This window comes from Ascaphus truei, chromosome 4 (genome assembly GCF_040206685.1).
Source record: "Ascaphus truei isolate aAscTru1 chromosome 4, aAscTru1.hap1, whole genome shotgun sequence".
Lineage (NCBI taxonomy): Eukaryota > Metazoa > Chordata > Amphibia > Anura > Ascaphidae > Ascaphus > Ascaphus truei.
In genome coordinates this window covers 373,123,966-373,143,491 of record NC_134486.1, presented here as the reverse complement: position 1 = coordinate 373,143,491, position 19,526 = coordinate 373,123,966, and the positions used below count along the sequence as shown (strand labels likewise).

Sequence of the window (19,526 nt, the reverse complement as noted above, 5' to 3'; positions counted from 1 at the left end):
ATCTCACACTCAATTCTCCTCCTCACTTTTAAAGCTTTACACTCTTCTGCCCCTCCTTACATCTCAGCCCTAATTTCTCGATATGCACCATCCCGACTCTTGCGTTCTTCTCAAGGATGTCTTCTATCTACCCCCTTTTGTATCTAAAGCTCTCTCCTGCCTTAAACCTTTCTCACTTTCTGCCCCGCACCCCTGGAATGCCCTTCCTCTCAATATCCGACTAGCACCCTCTCTATCCACCTTTAAGTCCCACCTTAAGACACATTTGCTTAAAGAAGCATATGAATAGCACTGGATAATCCTGGACACATGATACATAAAGCTTGGCCTCCTGCAGACGCACTTACTAGAATTCCCTCCTACTGTCTCTATATGTTCCCCTACCAACCAATTAGAATGTAAGCTCCTCGGAGCAGGGACTCTTCTTCCTTAATGTTACTTTTATGTCTGAAGCACTTATTCCCATGACCTGTTATTTATATTATTTGTTATTTATATGATTACAACATGTATTACTACTGTGAAGCGCTATGTACATTTATGGCGCTATATAAATAAAGACATACAATACAATTGGGGGTATATTGTTGGAGACACTCAGGGCCTTTGGAGTCAGGCAAATTTATGAGCACTATAGCCTCACTATACGGTGAACCTACAGCTAAATTATGCTACCTCAATATGCAGACAGATTAAATAGACATCAAAAATGGTACGAGACAAGGTTGCCCTCTGTCACCCCTGCTGTTCTCACTAGCGATAGAACCTTTAGCAGCCCAAATTAGATCAAACACAGATATCGGGGGGATAGGGGTCAAGCGAAAGATATACAAGCTATCACTGTTTGCAGATGACATATTATTAACGATATCAAGACCCCTGACTTAACTGCCAAATCTATTCAACAACCTATCAGAGTTCCAAAAAATGTCAGGGTTTAAAATAAATAACGACAAATCTTAAGCCTTAAATATAAACCTCCCACAAGAACAATTGAAGCTCATTAAACTAAATTTTAATTTTAAATGGAAGCCTCGGGCTATAAAATACTTTTGAATCTGGTTAACCAATGCGCAGGACACCATATATGAGGCAAACTACCTTGCAATTATAAAAACCTTGAAAAAAGAGCTAGGGGAATGGTCCAGATAGCATTTACTCTACCTATCCAAGAGATATGGTATTAAAATGAATCTATTACCAAGAATCCTATACTAATTCCACACCTTACCAGTGCAAGCTAGGAATATACACAATTTACAGACAAAAATAACGAGATATATATGGAACAACAAAAAAGCGAGAATAAAACGACCCCTGCTTTATCAATGTAAAACATCCGGAGGCTTAGCTCTGCCACATTTAATGCAGTATTACCAGGCAGCTCACCTGAGCCAGCTCACCTAAGCCAGCTGATCCACTGGCATGCTCACAAAAAGGTGAAAAAATGGGTGGAGATAGTCTGACATACTCTCAAATTCATCTATTGATATGGTATTCTGGTTAACAAAGAAAGATAGACCCCAACTGATGATGCCCCTGGAGTCTGTGTCACATTCACTTAAAATGTGGAACTCTTTGAACATCAAACATACTGTCGGTTGACCAATTTAAAATCTCAGATGACGCCATTATTTGGGAATCCTAGCTTTCCCCAGCAACATGGAATCAATAGCTTTCCAGGAATGGAGCAAGACAGGAATAAGGAGGGTCAAGGATCTATGGTCAAATAAAGAAATAAAAAGCTTTGGGACAGTAATGAGAGATTTGGGTTACATAAGTCTGCCTTCTTTAGGTATCTCCATCTGAGAGTGATTTTACACTTTTTTTAGGACGTGTCTCGACGGAAGATAAGAAAGGCCTGATCTCAACGGTATATAAGCTATTAGCGGATGTTATATCAGAAACCGAAAAAACCCACATTTATGACAAAATGGGAAGAGGCCCTATGAGTAGAACTAGACTAAGAGGAGTGGGACAATATATTGGGGATTGCAAACAGTTCCACGTGTGTTTTTAATTTTGTTTAAAAATGCATGCAAAGTACTCCACCACTGGTATTATACCCCACTTAGATCATCCACGTTTTTAGAAATGTATTGCCTCTGCTCAAGAGGATGTGACTGGTAGGGATCGTTTGTGCACATGTGGTGGACATGCCCAAAGGTTACAAAGCTATGGAAGGTCACCCATGATGTGGCACAGGCGATCCTCGGGGTTGCCTTCCCCTTAGACCCATGGATGGCTTGCTATACAGACCAATTGAAAATATGGAAATAAGTGAAATTAAACCACTGATTTATATATATTCAGCAGCTAGGTGTGAAATAGCCACAGCATGGAATCGGGGACAACAACCAGCACTAGACGCAGTTAAAGCGAGGCTCCGGAGTGTTTGTCTAATGGAAAAAATGACAGGGATACAAAATGACACAGTCAAAGTGACCAGAAATTCCTGAAAGTGTGGGATCCATGGCGAAACTATATAGGTGATAGATATTTTACTAGGGGAACCCTCCAAATCTGAAGAGCAACAAAGTAGAAAAGCCATAAAGACACATAAATAAAAAATCCTTCCATACTAATACCTTTAATTTTAATCTAGTGATGTGGTTTGCATCTAAACATAATGTTGCAGCAGACCCGGAAGGGTATTCCGTATTACGCAAAAGGACTGAATGTACCATATGTTACATAACCTCCACAACGTGGAAAATACTGTAAATGCAATGATGTTTTTTCCCCCCTCCTTTTCTCCTCTTTTTGTCCTTTATCATTTGATAGTGGCTAGCTTGTTGTTTTTTCTATTGTTCTAAAGTGCTGCTGTTTAAGTTTATGCTGATTATAAAGGTACCACACTTATGTGAAAAAAAAAAAAAGAGTAACATGCTACCCTTTTATTTTCTATACCCCTCCCCACCTTTTTCATAGAAAACTAAAAGAACAAGTTTAAAAAAAATAAATAAATAAATAAAAAAAAGAGAAATCGAATTGCCATTTCTGGTGTCAGGAAGGATTTTTACCCCCTGATTAAAATTAATTGACAAGTGCTCCTTTGGGGCTTTCTGTATGCCTTCTTCCCGATCAATATAACTAAAAAAGGATGAATCTCATGCAAGTCCCTCTTTATTTTGTTTTCTAGAGCACAGCTGAAGTTGGGATAATTGAAAGCATCTCGCTGAAAAACTTCATGTGTCATTCAATGCTCGGACCATTTCGGTTTGGACCAAACGTCAACTTTGTAGTTGGCAACAATGGGAGTAAGTATGACACCTGAAATAATCTTTTGGGGTTTTCAGCAGAAAAAAATGTGGCCGAGACTAAGTTGTTAGGAACAGGACAGGATTCACGAAGCTCTGATACCGCGTTTAACTTCAATGGAAGTTAACGGAGCGTTGTATAGAAGCTAAGGAATTTCCCCTGGTTCTCTGATTTCTCTTTAGGTGGCAAGAGTGCAGTCTTGACAGCTCTCATTGTTGGCCTGGGTGGAAAAGCAGCGATCACCAACAGAGGATCATCAATAAAAGGATTTGTTAAGGATGGCCAGACGTGAGTCAATTCCTTGTTTTTCCATTGTAGATAGTCACCGATAAGACATTCGACTGTGCATGATATAATCTCCCTTATGAATTTGCACGGGTAAAATAGTTGTTATTGCGGGTTTGCCCCTGTGTTTTCACACACAAATACAAGTGTACACACACACACACACACACACACACACACACACACACACACACACACACACACACACACACACACACACACAAAAAGCACACTCTCCTAGTGCATATAGAGTAATTATAACAAATGTATTAAAATAAGGACAACATAGTCCGATAGCAATAAGAAAAATAGTCTCTGAGGAGCAGTGATTGGTTGAAAGAAAAAAATACTGCAGCTCCGTGTGTGTAACCGAAGGAGTCCCGTATGGTAAATGCGGTATGTATTTGTGAAATTACTTTCCAGCGGCACGGTTAGAACTTATTCTGGAGATAATAAAGTGTCCCTCTACTGATGTGGACAAGTCCCTACAGAACTGATCAGGGATACACGCTTACCGTGCACCCGTGAGCTGGTCCTGCGGTATGCAGGAGGGAGCAGGTTAATTGCAGACCTGATGTGTGTATGACGTTGGAGCTAAAGTCCACCGGAGTACTTTATATTTAAGATGGTAACCGCAGATTTCCAGTTAGTGGATGATACATATACGTTTGTGTGTGTGTGTGTGTGTGTGTGTGTGTGTGTGTGTGTGTGTGTACATGCACATATACACACACTCACAAACACACGCACACATCTAGGGATCAGCCAGTACAGTCCTGGTGAAACATATTACATAGCTCTTTGTAATTATTGTTGATGAGGGAAAAAAACCTCACAGATTTGTATTTAGACGTAAACTATTTAGTCTACACAGGAGAAAAAAGTTCACTTCTAAAACTGCTTTTCTATGTATTGTTAATGGGTTTTTCATATGAATTTCGTTACGTTTGTTAAATATCTATTTTGTTTCCCAGCTCTGCAGATGTTTCGATTACGTTACGGAACAGAGGGTCCGATGCGTTCAGACCCGAGGTTTATGGCGACTCCATCATAGTGCAGCAGCATTTTACTACAGACGGCAATCGTAGTTACAAACTAAAAAGTACAACAGGTACGAGAACAATACTTACTGGCTTGCAGGTTATACTCCTTGCAAGAATGTGTATTTAAAAAAAGGAAAATAAAGGGAAAATCTAATTTGGCAACAGTTCTATTTACTGAAAGTGATTACATTCACTATCTAGAAACCTAAAGACATACTATTATACACCATTCTTGACAACATAAAGACAGACAAGGATTTGCGTAGGTGTCGTTAAAAAGGCTTGTTGGTACAATATCTGGCATTATTAACCTCCTATTTTCTTGTTTAGGGATACTGGTTTCTTCAAAAAAAGAAGAGCTTATATCAGTCCTTGATCATTTCAATATCCAGGTAATTTGGAAATCCTGACTACTTGGTGTAAGTGGGGGTACGTCACAATGCACAATATTCTGTGCTAGTCCTGTAACTGGGAGAGACCCAAACATTTTAACAAATAATTGGCATGTTTATCGTTAGACGTCTATTTAGTAATGTCCAGAACTGACTACTTCGTTGCTAGTGACCACTTGAATGGCTGTACAAATTAATATATGATCTAGACTGCTTGAGTCTGGTATTTTATAGATACCTGGAATGTCAGTGTGTAGTGTATAACCTCATGGGCCAAAAGTGATCGGTAATTACAAAATGCCTTCTGCAACTGCTGCCCTGTTTCCCCAGCTCTGCAGCTGAGATCAGTATGGTAATCCAGAACCCCTTCAGCAATGCATAGTTAAAAGAAACCTCACTCGCCCGTGTGCTTCAGGAAAAAGCTGCAGCGCATTGCTGTGCTAGGCTGATCACGTTGAGGAAAAGTTTACTTAATACGTGATAGGTCAACTATGGAGAAGCTATTCCTCCAGCTCTTAATGAAATAAGTAGGTTGTATAATGCGTATTGTTTTAAAGCAGCAATGAAGTTGGTGTCTTGTCCTTTGAATATCTCCTTCTTTTTTTTTTTACTTTGTTTATTTTTTTTCTAGTGTTAGAAAAGCTGAAAACAGGGGGGATAGGGAGTGATCAACTTAAATCTTGCTAATTAACAAACAGTCATACGATAATTATATGTGGGTGCAAACTGAACTGAAAGTGAATCAGTGAAATAGGGGACACAAAATGATTGTGTACAAGGAGAATTCACTTAAATGCACACCTCTCTATTATATAAAAATTTTAATCTTTATTATTATTTACTTAAAACATATATTATCGAGTGTTCATGTAATTGTAATAAAAATATATTAAACAAAATTAAACAGAGCAGTGACAATCCCTGAGATATATATTGCCACTCATATGCTTAATTAGCAATGAGATGGTAGGGATAGAGACTGCAGATCAGCGAGGTGGGTATATCCACCAATATCAGCAGTTGACCACAGTTAAGTGAGGGAGAGCCAAATGGATCAGATAACAACTCTCAAAGTACATACTATAAACACATATTAATGTGCAGTCCAGTATTAATCAGGGACAATGCAAAAGTATCATACTATTGATGAAATAATTGCATTGGCCACACCACGCTGTGTGTGTATGATTGGTGTATAAATATATACTCCTAATAGAGTGCCACAGCATGTGATGCAGCAAGGATCCACAGCAATGGACCCCCACTGCTATGGGTGTAAAGCACTATGATGAATAAATAAACGTGTAGCATAGATGTTACATAGATTGAACTAAATGCATCACCACAGAAGCAGGATTAAATACTGGACATAGATGCCTATTCTTGAGGAGATGTGTACAACCTCACTAATAATACATATCTAGACTGTAGTTTATTTATTTATAAAATATTTTACCAGGAAGTAATACATTGAGAGTTACCTCTCGTTTTCAAGTATGTCCTGGGCACAGAGTAAAACAAATAATACATGGTTACAAATACAGTTACATAAATGAACAGGGTATACATTATATACAAGACATTGCGTGCACAGTTAAAGAAAATATATATTATGAGCGTATGAAACAGTTACAGACCAGGTTAAAATGTGAGACAGCCTTAGATTTGAAAGAACTTAAACTGGTGGTGGATGCGAGAGTCTCTGGTAGGTTGTTCCAGTTTTGGGGTGCACGGAAGGAGAAGGAGGAACGTCCGGATACTTTGTTGAGCCTTGGGACCATGAATAGTCTTTTGGAGTTCTGATCTCAGGTGATGAGTGCTGCAAGTGGTAGGGGTGAGGAGCTTGTTCAGGTAGCTGGGTAGCTTGCCCATGAAGAATTTAAAGGCAAGACAGGAAAGGTGAACATTGCGCCTAGACTCTAGTGATGACCAATCTAGTTCTTTGAGCATTTCGCAGTGATGTGTGTTGTAGTTGCATTGGAGAACAAAATGACAAATTGAATTGTAGAGGGTGTCAAGTTTGCTAAGGTGGATTTGAGGAGCCGAGCCATATACTATGTCTCCATAGTCAATAATTGGCATTAGCATCTGCTGTGCGATACGCTTTCTGACCAGGAGACTTAGGGAGGATTTGTTCCTGTAAAGTATCCCTAGTTTGGCATAGGTCTTGGTTGTCAGGGTATCAATGTGCATCCCGAATGTTAAGTGGGAGTCAAACCATAAGCACAGGTATTTAAAACTAGTGACAGGTGTTAGGCTGGTGTTAGCGTTGGTTCTAATCAGGAGCTCAGTCACTGGAAGCTTTACAAATTTAGTCTTGGTCCCAAATACCATTGTTACAGTTTTGTCAGTGTTTAAAAAACAGTTTGTTTTGGGAAATCCAGTTTTCAAGTCTCAAAAAGTCAGACTGAAGTATGTGTTGAAGGTCAGAGAGGCTATGACTGTGTGCATATAGGATTGTGTCAACTGCATACATGTGTATTGAGGCTCCCTTACAAGCTGTGGGAAGATCATTAATGAACACTGAGAAGAGTAGGGGCCCCAGAACAGAGCCTTGCGGGACACCACAGGTGATATCCAGGGGGTTGGAGTTAGAGCCTGAGATGGACACATGTTGGGATCTTCCTGATAGGTAGGACTGAAACCAGTTTAAAGCATGTTTCCCTATTCCAGAGCTCTGGAGCTTGTTAAGCAGGATAGCATGATCGACTGTGTCAAAAGCCTTTGCAAAGTCTAGGAATACTGCACCAGTGAGTTGTCCCCGTTCCATTCCACACTGGATTTCATTGCAAACTTTTAACAGGGTAGTTACGGTGGAGTGTTTGGGGCGAAATCCAGATTGGAATTGGCTAGGGAAATTTGTCTTGGTGTAGAAATCGCTTAATTGGGAGTGGACACATTTTTCCATGACTTTGGATAGAATTGGGAGAAGTGAGTTTGAGACAGTGTTTTTGTCCCCACTTTTGAAGATTGGGACAACTCTGGCAGTTTTCCAGGTCTTAGGGATATGGCCTGCAGACAGGATAGAGTTGACTATGGACGCAATTGGTTTGGCAATGGCTGGGGCACCAAGTCGTAGGAACCTAGATTGTAGTAAGTCGGGTCCACATTGGCTGCTTAGTTTTAGTTTGAGGAGCGCTTGTATAATCTCCTTTTCAGATACTGGTCCAAATTGAAAAATGTGGGCAGTGTTGGGAGGGGGTGGGACTGTAGGGATACTCCCAGAATGAGATTCATGTTTGGGGTTTGTGCTGCGTTTCGCTAATAAGTTAGTGGCACACCCCACAAAGTAATCATTGAATGCATTTGCGATGTCAGTGGGGTTTGTCAGAGTAATATCCCCCTTAGTGATATTACTTGGTTGTTGATGGTTAGGAGGCTGGAATATATGGTTGATAACCTTCCAGAAGTTAGCTGGGTTTGATGTATTCTGGTGGAGATTGTCAGAGTAATATTGTGCTTTTGCATGCCTTGTTTGCCTTGTGCACATGTTCCGCATGCATCTGTAGTGATTGAGATCCTTGGTAGTGCCAGGTACTTTGTAGCTTTTCCACAAGGCACCCCTGAACTGGTAGAGTGCTATAAGGTCAGGTGTAACCCATGGAAGGTGGGCCCCCCGTACCCTTATTTTGCGTAGTGGAGCATGTGTATCGCAGAGTTTTAAGAACTTGGATTGGAAATAGTCGAGCGCAGAATCAGGGTCGGGAATTAAATCGATTCTGTGCCATGGGCAGTTGGTAAGGTCATCCAGAAACTGTTGTGGTTTAAAGTTTTTAAATGTTCTAGTGAGGAGAACTTTAGGGCTTGATTGGGGCGGTTTAATTTTCCTTACACAGTACACTATTTCATGGTCACTGAAAATATCAGGAAGGATGCCAGAGGATTGGATTCTGCTGGGGTTTGAGGAGAGAATCCAGTCTAGCAAGGAATGGTTATGCGATTTCAGGTTTATCCGTGTGGGTTGGGAAATGAGTTGCGATAGGTTAAGTGACTTGAGTTGTATCTGGATTTTGTGGTTTTTAGGGTCAAGCCAATTAAAGTTGAAATTCCCAAGAACTAGCAGCTCACTCTTCTCATTCAGAGAGGAAATGGAGCCAAGAAATTGGGTGATATCAGTCAAGGATTGTAGAGGGGCTTTAGGGGGGCGGTAGATGCCAGCAAGCAAGATGGGCTTAGAAAAGGGGAGGCAGATTTTGCTAAATATCTCTTTGACCTATCTCTCCTAAAAATGGAGTATCTCTGAATGGCAATATTTGCATCAGGGGTTTTAGGGGATAGCCATGTTTCTGTAAGAACGATGGCTTTGGGTTTATGCATAAGGCACCATGCCCTTAGTTCGTCCAGTTTGGGCAGCAGGCTCCGGATGTTTATATGGGCGACAGATAGCCCTTTTTGGAATTTAAAGGTGGAATTCTCAAGGGCATGGGACAGAGCTGAAATGGGAGGACCTTGGTTAGGTTCAATATCACCTGCTAAAGAGAGTAATGGTATGAGTAGAAATTTGGTTAGTTGTTTGATAGTTGTAAATTTGTGCTGTTTTCCATTAGAGTGAGCAGTGGTTGGTGTGCTGGTTTTTAGAGTTCTCCACCAACATTCAGTAGATAGTACAAGGCTTTTGAGTAGTCCAGGGTGTATGGTGATGTTGGGTGTGGGCCAGGATGGAGGAGTTTGTAGTGGATAGAGGGAGTAACATCTCCACGAGGCCAGGAGAAAGAAAAAAGTTAAAATACATAGCAGGTTCATGATGGCAGAGGTAGGCAGTGCTGCAAGGAGCTGTTGTGAGCAGAGTGAGTGTGAGCAGACTAACAGCAGGTGTGTGCCTGTTCCTTGTCAAATGTTTAGCTGTATTGCAATGCTAGAGTCAGTTCAGGGTTTCAGTGTATTGTGCAGTCAGTTTTGGGAGAGACTGCAGTAAATAAGTTGTAAAGGGGTGGGGGGTTGATAGCACTGACCATACACTAAAACTTAAACAGCTCCATAACGGAGACTGATAACATTATCACGTGTCCAACGCACGTTCCCCTCCAGCTACGGAGCTTCTTCAGGGACAATTGCTCAAACTCAAACTAGAAAATTAATGTCGGCTACGCTTCCGCACGCTTGCGGAATCGTGTGCGAGCCCCTGCTAAATCTGCTCTCATTGCGGCTGCAGGGGCTCACAGCCGAGCGTGAGCGCGGGTCGGCGGCTAAGCGCTGACCATGCCCGCGGCCTTAGATTGCACTTGGGAGAACTCCATTTTAACCTCCAGGACACTAAATAGTTCAAACAGGTTAAAAAAAATAAACCTGATTTGTAAAGGGCACAGAAACAAAGTTTTTAAAAGGAAAGTTAAAAAAATAAAATGCCAAAAAAAGCGATCTGTGCAGACTGCTGCGTTACAATGTGTTTCATCAGTTGGTAAAAATAATGACATTAGTGTATTACACATTTGAATGATCCTATAAGATTGGTGTTTTGAAATACTACTTGGCTGGGTGGGTGATTTCTATTGGCCATAGAAACGTATGAATAAAATGCACAAAGTACATGTATGTCTCTCTTGTAGGTTGATAATCCTGTGTCTGTTCTAACTCAAGAGATGAGCAAGCATTTCTTACAGTCCAAGAATGAAGGAGACAAGTATAAGGTGAGCTAAGTCTTTTTAAAAATGACCAATGGCTTCTCCGACCTTCACTTTTTTGTTTCATTTTAAAAGAAAAATACATTTTTCCAAGGGAAATAGTGTGTGTGTGTGTGTGTGTGTGTGTGTGTGTGTGTGTGTGTGTGTGTGTGTGTGTCTCTGTGTGTGTGTGTGTGTGTCTCTGTGTGTGTGTGTGTGTGTGTGTCTCTGTGTGTGTGTGTGTGTGTCTCTGTGTGTGTGTGTGTCTCTGTGTGTGTGTGTGTCTCTGTGTGTGTGTGTGTCTCTGTGTGTGTGTGTGTGTCTGTGTGTGTGTGTGTCTGTGTGTGTGTGTGTCTCTGTGTGTGTGTGTGTCTCTGTGTGTGTGTGTGTCTCTGTGTGTGTGTGTCTCTGTGTGTGTGTGTGTGTCTCTGTGTGTGTGTGTGTGTGTGTCTCTGTGTCTGTGTGTGTGTGTGTCTCTGTGTGTGTGTGTGTGTGTCTCTGTGTGTGTGTGTGTGTCTCTGTGTGTGTGTGTGTGTCTCTGTGTGTGTGTGTGTGTGTGTGTCTCTGTGTGTGTGTGTGTCTGGGGCACACTGATTCTGACTTTCATATGAAGAAAGTCTACCTGTCACTGCTCCTGTATCATTGTTGAATATGGTTGTGACAGTAGGGCTAGATGTGACTGCTTTTAATAAAGGTTAAGCCCGCCATTACACCTACCTGTCAAAGTACATCTGTATTACGCTGCGTTTATAGTGACAGCGACGACGAGAGTTTGCACGCGCGGCGCGAACAACAAACCTCTCGTCTGAGGCCGCCCATAGAGCGCTCATGATTCTGCAGAAGACAAACAACTGTCTTTGCCGGGCGACGGCAGTGCCACGTGCGCGGTTCAGCCCATGAGGGCGAACCGCTCACGTGACATCACGGCCACACCTCCCCGTCGCGCAAACCCAAAGAGCAGAACTCGCTCAAGCACCCCCTCTATAATAGCAGCTTAATGGTTGTGTATATGTATCTGTTGTGTAGCCAGGTTCCTGCACTTCAAGGACCTGGGATTAATTCTGTGTTCAGCTGGAAATGTTGCAAGTTGCCAGTGACCTTTCCATGTAACTCTTTTTATGTAACCGAACTTATGTTGCAGTTAAAACCCACCAATCGGGCTAGGTCATATTGAAGGCACCTGGCCTTAACCCTCCTTCAAATGTATCTACTTTGTGCTATGGGGTATAAAGGTGGGGAAGGAGGCCCCTACTAGTGGGCTCTAGTGGGGATTCCAGAGCTAGTGCCATTTATTTATAGGTCCCGGAGTTCTGGGCCCTGTGTATGTAGGTTGGGGTCTCTGATAGCAGTGCCTGCTGAACACTGCGTGGGAGCATAACAGGGAAAATATCTGCGTAGTATTCCCCAGTTGGGAGTGTGTGTTTTATGTCTGAACAGTTGTGGTTATCTTTTACCAATAACATCACTTTTATTAACTCTGTTCTGTCTGGCGAGTTGATCCTTGGTGTGTTAGAGTCCTGGTCTCCCGTGACAAGTGTGTTTAAATACTATGTTTACCACGGCGACTCTTGCTGCTTTTCTATAATGTACACAATGTGGGGGGAGGATTTTTTTCCTCCTTGTACCTGATGAATTGGTACGATTGTGTTGCTCTCTTCCCTCCTTGCATATTGTACAGCAACGGTGTGCAAACTGGGGGGAGGGGGATTTGTCTGGGGGGGCGCGGGCGGTTGCAGAGGTCCCGCGCTCCTCCCCAAGGCATTAAAATTAATGACGAGGGATCGCGTGAGGCCTCTACAATATAAAACTTAATGGGATTCGGACATGTCTCCATGGCAACGCGGCGTCAACGGACACCGCGGGATCGTGACGTCACCGGCATCAAATGAAGCCGCGGGTCACGTGACCTGATGTCACGTGACCCCGGAGCGTCATTTGCCGTGCATGCCAGGTAGGAGAGGGGGTGCGAGACCGGGGATGCCAGGCAGGGGGTGCAGCATCAGACATTTGTGCTCACCTGTTCTACAGTTTTATCCCTTGGAAATGCAGCAGAAATAACATTAATTAAGAATAGTCTGTGATTGTAAACTTTGTTGCAGAGTAATGTGTTATAAATCGTTTAAGCAGTGAATGGGGTTAAATACGTGTACATTATTGTGTTTATCTGGTGTGTATTTTATAAAGCATTTTTTTTTCACTAGTGTCTGCAAAGCCATCCTATTTCCTATTTCTCACGTTCTATACACTGTTCTGTGTGCAGTTCTCCAAAGTGATTATTTCACGACTCTATTTTTATAGTTTTTCATGAAAGCGACACAATTAGAGCAGATGAAAGAGGATTATTCATACATCATGGAGACAAAATCCAGGACTCATGATCAGGTTGAGCAAGGAGTTGAGGTAAGTGAAGAAGTTAAACAAATTGAAGTCAGAAAGCCAGGTTAAAGCACGAAGACCGTATCCATCCGGCTGCCCCCTTATGTACAGGATCTCTCCCAATCTCTAGAGCAAACTAGATGGTAACCTTTTAAGTGAGGTATGTTGTTCTTGTATATCAAGTGTAAGCCCGGTGTGGCCAAGTCCATTGTTAATTGAGCCACCTGTGCTGAAGCAGGGATATCCTGAAAACCGGATCTATTTATGGGCTTTAAGGACTTGGGTTGGCCACCCCTGGTGTAAGCCGTAAACAAATATGACAGTACAGATGATCGATTTATGCTTTTATACATGCAGCCCTACAAGGAATAATATACATATATGGGTCCTTGTTTTCTAGCGACTTCACGATCTTCGAAGTGAGTGTATGGAGAAAGAGGAGAAATTTAAAAGTATTGCATCATTGGGAGAGATGAAGGACAAGCTAGAAGACCTCAGGCATAAAATGGCTTGGGCAGTGGTAAGCTTTCCTACTGTTCCAGTTGGTCTGTGCTTCTCACACAGAAAACGAAAGGCACGCAGACAAGATTTTAATGCTATTCAATTATAGAACCCTACTGGCATTTATTATAAGCATATGTTTTCTTACTAAACTATTACATTTTCCTTTATTGTAGTGAAAAGGTAAGAGTTATGTGGCTGACATTTAAACCTCAAGTGTACTCTTAGGCCGTGCTTATACCAAATGCGGCCGTGTGCCTGACGTCAAAACAAATGCGTGTTTTCCACTGAGCGCCCATTAAGTACGCGCGACCGAGGTGGCCACGCGCGCGATTTTCGAGCAGATCTCAGGAATTGATTTTCCTGAGCAACGGCGGCATCACGTGAGCATTTCAGCAAATGAGATGTGAGACGATCACGTGACATCATGGCCACGCCTCCTGCTGCCTGCTGCCTTCAGTGCAGGTTTCGGGCGTGAGTGCGCGCGCCCTGCCGGCTCTGGTATAATCGCAGCCTTAGATGCATGACGTTTTAATGTTATGCTATTAAATACATACCTTTATTGCTTAACTAATACACATCTCAATTTGTTCAAGTATAGCTAAATAGCCATATGGGATTCTACAGCACTAAAATGAGATGTGTGATGACAATGTGTTTTCTGCCGTCCGTAGGTATCTGTTTAAGTTGATTCTCTATAGTAAGGTTCCCCATCTTTTTGCAGTGCAGCACCTCTCTTTAAATTTCTGCGTGCAAACTTCAGGCTGTGTTATGGGATTCTGAGGTTTGTGTTTACAATTAGTTTTTGCCGCTTCAGAGGATCATAATTGAAAGAAATATGAAAGAAATGTATTATTCGTAATAGAAGCTTGTTTTGTGTACAAGCAATGCCTGTTGCTGATTAGGTATGGTTAGTTTAAGCTATTACATACTGTACATACCCACGCGTAATCCTTGGTGCACAAGGACTCTGTAGAGCAGGTTTTTTAGTACATGCTGCATAAGGCCTCGTTCAGGGTGCCTGCTCGCGACGTGCGCGCGCACGTTCGAAACAAAGTATTTAAAGTATATAGCAGTTGTCAGGGTAAAAGCTACCCTGTCGCCGAAGTACGGAGTTGACGCTTGCTACAGTTTGCATAAACAACTCAAGTTGTTTTTTCAAGCTGCAGCAGCGTCACTGGTACTTCGGCAGCCAATCAAATGATTCGTGAAAATGATTTGAACGGTGCAACATCCATCCCTAAGCTGAGGTCTGTAGCCCCGCCTCCTCAACGCTAGCAAAGGCCTGCTGGGGATGATGTGCACACATCGCCCAGCAGACGGACGCTCGCACACGCGGACGCGCGCCCTCCACCTCCTGTCTGCCACTTTGAAAGAGGCCTTAGACCATGTTGTACCTTTTGTGCTAATTGGACGTGGGCTGTATGTACACAGAGCTGAAGGTAAGGCAATAATTCATTACTGTAGAATGCATAAACCCTTTTTGAAAGTTCATCACCCAATAATGTATGTTTTCTATGTGGTTTTTAATCACTTGTAATCAATCAGAATTGTAATGGCTGATCACTGTAACTAACTAAGTGTATGTTCTGAGCTTCAAAAAGTTTGCAAAACTAAAAATAAATATTTGTATCAGACTTATTTTGTACTATGACTTGAAAATCAGTGCACTTTTGTTTTTAATTCAGGTCATTGAGACTGAAAAACAAATTAAGCCAGTCAGAGACCTAATCAATGCAGAAGAAGGACGCACAGTGAAGTACGAGCAGAAGATCGATGAATGGCAGGTATATATGTACATCTTCCGCTAGTAGGAAAGCGAACATAACCAGTTTGCTGCCGGAAAGGCTTTTACAACATTACAGCAAAAAGATTCAAATAGGAAACCTATCATTTGTCATAGTATTCTTTTTTATGATTTCTGATATGTACAACCAGCTGTCGGAAAAATCACACAAATAGGTATGATTATTATATATGTAGATTAGGTCTGTGGTCCTCACCTATTTTGCCCAGTGTGACCATCTGGGTTTTTTCATTTTGCATTTTATAATGCACAGTACACCCTTAGGGACTGATTCTATATGTGCCAAAGTGGATGGTCGTTGTATTGACTTTACTCGGGAAGTAGCAACAAATAGTGTATTGTCTTTTGTGTTTTTATTTCTCCTTGTTTGAGGTTTGTATTATACTGTATTATATCTGATTTGTATTATAGAGTGTATAGCTGCGCTTAGTGTCGGCGATAGCGATGTTGCGTTTAAACAAATACATTGCCGCCGTCACGTGCACGTATAGTAAGCGCGGAGCGACGGCTTGGTCGCGATCGCTGGAAGTCATCTCAATTTGATTTTTCCAACGACCGTAGGCTGCTGTCGCCGGCACTATAAGCATAGCCTATCACACACACACACACACACACACACACACACACACACACACACACACACACACACACACACACACACACACACACACACACACACACACACACCACCCCCCCTTCAAAGTGCCCCCCCTGTCAGATACACTTTATAATGTTATAAACCAAATCCTTTACTTTAATTCTAGATGAAAGTGAATAAGGCTGAAGAGAAGTTCAGAGCCATACAGGATCAACTTGAAAAGATAAGCCAGGAAGCCCTGGCATTGAAGCCCCAGGGTATCTCTTTAAAACAAGATGTCCAAAGAAAAAAGGAAGCATACAATGAAGCAGAGGTAAAATGAATCTAGTTTGTGTAACTTATAGGTCGGCCAGTTAAATTCGACTTTTGTTGTTCAGTCTTTGTGCCTTGCATCCAGTATGATGAGCAGCATTAGACTTTGGCTGTGTCCATAGAGCCTCAGCCCGCGCTCCACGCTGACTCTGAGGCTCGCCTGCGATTTTATGGACTGGCAGACGAGCCAGCGTGCACGATCGGGGGGAGGCGGGGCATTGACGTCGCTGGGCCAATAGCCCGCGGCGCTGTTACGTTGACACTGCTTTGCTGTGATTGGAGGTTTTCAGCCGACAGCGCGCTTAAAAACAGCATTTGCTGTCGGCTTAAAAACCCAAATCCGCACGCCTGCGGACGCTCGCGTGAGCCCCCTCTAAAGACATCCTCATTGAGGATGCCGGGGCTCAGCGCGGAGCGTCCGCACGGCTCAGCGCTGCCTGTCCTTCCATGGACGCAGCCTTTGCCACCAACGCTGTGTTCTCTCCTTTTATTGCATTTATGGTTTTGATTTTAAAGGAAGTCCAGGTTTTGGGGAGCGCAGATATATGAAAAAGAAAAGCATACAAAATACTGCAAAATGTCTGGTGTGAACTTGATTATCAGAATCCAGCAGCGTTTGTGCTCACAAATTCCCAATTATTTAGTGCATATCCAAAATCAATGGCAATGGTGTGTCTTTGCGGTGTCTTTATAACTGTACCAAGTAGATCCACAGGTGTAGTAGCCTTCGTGGAATAAGGTGAAAAGCCAAATGGTGCAGACTGTATATAGAAGTAGGAGGGAGGAGGGTCGGGAGGTTGCAGGTGAATATAGCCTTTTTATTGTGCAGAGTGCACAAATGATCCGCTTTTCGGCGGCGGCCTGGAATTTAACCCGTCATGTGACTGGGGCCCTACTGTATACCTATTCTTTCTACTGTTTCTGAAAATTATAATTTACGACCGCATGTGTCCAAATTAAAAACAAGTATGAGTCACAGTAGAAGTTGAATCCTTCCTAAAATTCATCAACACAATGTGTTTTAGTGAGAGTTAGGGGAGATTGCAGCTCTAAGGCTGCGTCCATAGATGGACAAGCCGTGCTGAGGCGTGCGGATGCTCCGCGCTGAGCCCCTGCATCCTCAATGAGGATGCCTTGAGAGGGGGCTCACGCGAGCGTCCGCAGGCGTGCTGAGGCTTTGGAGATTTCAGCCGAGCGCCAAGTTGTTTTTCAGCACGCTGTCGGCTGAAAACATCCAATCAGCCTGAAGCAGCGTCAACGTCAGTGACATTGACGTCAGTGCGTCGCGGGCAACTGGCCCAGCGACGTCACTGCCCCGCCTCCAACCACCTCCCCCCGGCTCCCTTCGCGCACGCTGGCTCGCCTGCAAGTCCGTGCAATCGCGCTGACTGAAGCAGGCGAGCCTCAGCGTTAGCGCGCCTCCGCTCTCCCCACATCTCTATGGCCCGGGCCTAAGTCTGTGACGGACACATTTATTTTAGTTTGTCTGATTTTGATTGTCATTGTAAAGCAGTAAGGAATTTAAAAGATCCTTGTATAATATTTTACCTCCTTTATAGGAACATAGAAATTAGAAGAAGCACCAGTCTTCTCATGGGAATAAGGACTTGTAGGAGTATCTGTTAATTATCGGTTATTCAAGCTCACCATACTTTCTCGCATATCTACATGATTTTACAGTCCGTGAACTTATAAAGCATTGCTTTGAAATCTTAGGTAGGGAGCCAAATAAAGAGCTAAAAATAAAATATGTTCGGTAAAACGTTTTCTCTCTCTGCAATCTGACACCAGAAAATAACACCAATATTTTCTACTTCTTTGTTCTCCGTTTCTTTTTCTTTTCTTAAACTGATAATCATTTTTCTCTCTAGCGTTTGTGCAACCGCCAACAGATGGAATTAAAGCGATTAGAAAGAGATGCAGAACAACTCCGCAAGCGTATTGAGGAGCTAGAAAAAAGGTGGGGTTTTTCTTTCTCTATAAATGCTGCTTTTTTTATTCTGCAATATAGTAAGAAATATAGAAAAAATTGATAATTGCGCCAACCGTAATACAGTATAGTTCAAGACTTCAGTCCTTCACAGAGTGTAATCCTGCTGCCCGAGTTTCTTAGAGGTGATTCACCAACCTCTATGTAATGTCAGAAAAGGGGGGGGGTGATCCTTCGGCGCGTCGTTCCACTTGTGATTCCGGGACACATGAAATGTAAAATAGAGAGGGGAACCACAATCAGGGATGATTCAATACATAATAGTACCTTGTGGATTTAAAAAGGGAACACGCTTACATTAAGCAAGCAGATCTTCAACTGCTGATGGGGGGGGGGGAGGGAGGAGGACCTCTTGATGGTTCCTCAAATAGGGAAGAGAAGGGAAATATAGTGTAACACTGTTTATTATACAACAAATAGAATAGAGATTAAAAACTCACAAGCGGCCAATAATTATTGGCATAGAGAGGAGATGTCTCCAGACTCCACAGAGCGTCCTTCCAAAGAATTGGTGGTCTCTTGTGGCTTCCGTTCCAGCTGGTGAGATGGTATGTCAGGGTACAGTTAACATCAGGGAGGATCTCCAGGAACTCGTGTACGAACCGGATCTCCTTCCGTTTGTCTTTCTCCTTACACTCCTTCCACAGCTCCCTCCTATCGGGCATGCGCTCCGGACGAAATGCTGGCCAAGCTGGAATAGTACTTTCCTCTGTGCGGTGGCCTGCTTTGTATCCTCCCCCCTTCTCTTCTTCCAGTGTTCATGAAATAAGGATGTGGGTGGGAGGTGACTGGCTGTACAAGCATTTGCTGAACTCTGTGATATCACACAAAAGGGAGAAGTCTGAGGAAATCAAACCCCTCCCATGCCTTTGCTCGCCTGTTTTTAAACCCCCAACTCCCCAAATATTTCAGAATACTTAATATGTGTCAAATTTGGGTAAAAAAAGGCATAAATTCCAAGATGTAACCCCATAAACTTGTCACTGGCTTTAGTTCATGTTGATCCCCGGAGCAATTGCTATTTTGGTTTGAATACCATAATTGTGCATTTAATGGACAAATTCTGTCATTCAGGCAGCTGCAGTACACGGCATATACGTACGAAATCTAGATTAAGGAAGAGGAAGTATCAAACCAGCAAACTAAATAGTGTAAAGCAACTTTAAAAACGTCAGGGAAAGTATTTTATGGTTAAGCACTTTTGTTGCAATCAAAAGGTTATGCAGCTCACACTGCTGGAACGCTTTAAAATAATCTTTCCCCTGCATTATTTCCTTTTTGCCTCACCTTTTTGTGTGTATTTATTTCTAATCTGTCTACAGTTTTATTTAGCGCATTTCTTTTACTGAGCAGAGCTAAAT

The 19,526-nt window shown here is 42.6% G+C and overlaps 1 protein-coding gene across 3 annotated transcripts in view; it reads left to right on the top strand.

Moving 5' to 3' along the window:
- SMC6 (structural maintenance of chromosomes 6) overlaps positions 1-19,526 on the top strand; it is a 96,385-nt gene that overhangs the window by 10,533 nt on the left and 66,326 nt on the right. For all 3 annotated transcript variants that reach the window (XM_075598410.1, XM_075598411.1, XM_075598412.1), the window contains exons 3-12: positions 3,143-3,260; positions 3,444-3,549; positions 4,521-4,657; positions 4,920-4,981; positions 10,528-10,608; positions 12,880-12,981; positions 13,358-13,477; positions 15,147-15,245; positions 16,030-16,176; positions 18,047-18,135. In XM_075598410.1, coding sequence (XP_075454525.1) covers positions 3,143-3,260; positions 3,444-3,549; positions 4,521-4,657; positions 4,920-4,981; positions 10,528-10,608; positions 12,880-12,981; positions 13,358-13,477; positions 15,147-15,245; positions 16,030-16,176; positions 18,047-18,135 — 1,061 coding nt within the window. The remainder of the gene's footprint in view (positions 1-3,142; positions 3,261-3,443; positions 3,550-4,520; positions 4,658-4,919; positions 4,982-10,527; positions 10,609-12,879; positions 12,982-13,357; positions 13,478-15,146; positions 15,246-16,029; positions 16,177-18,046; positions 18,136-19,526) is intronic.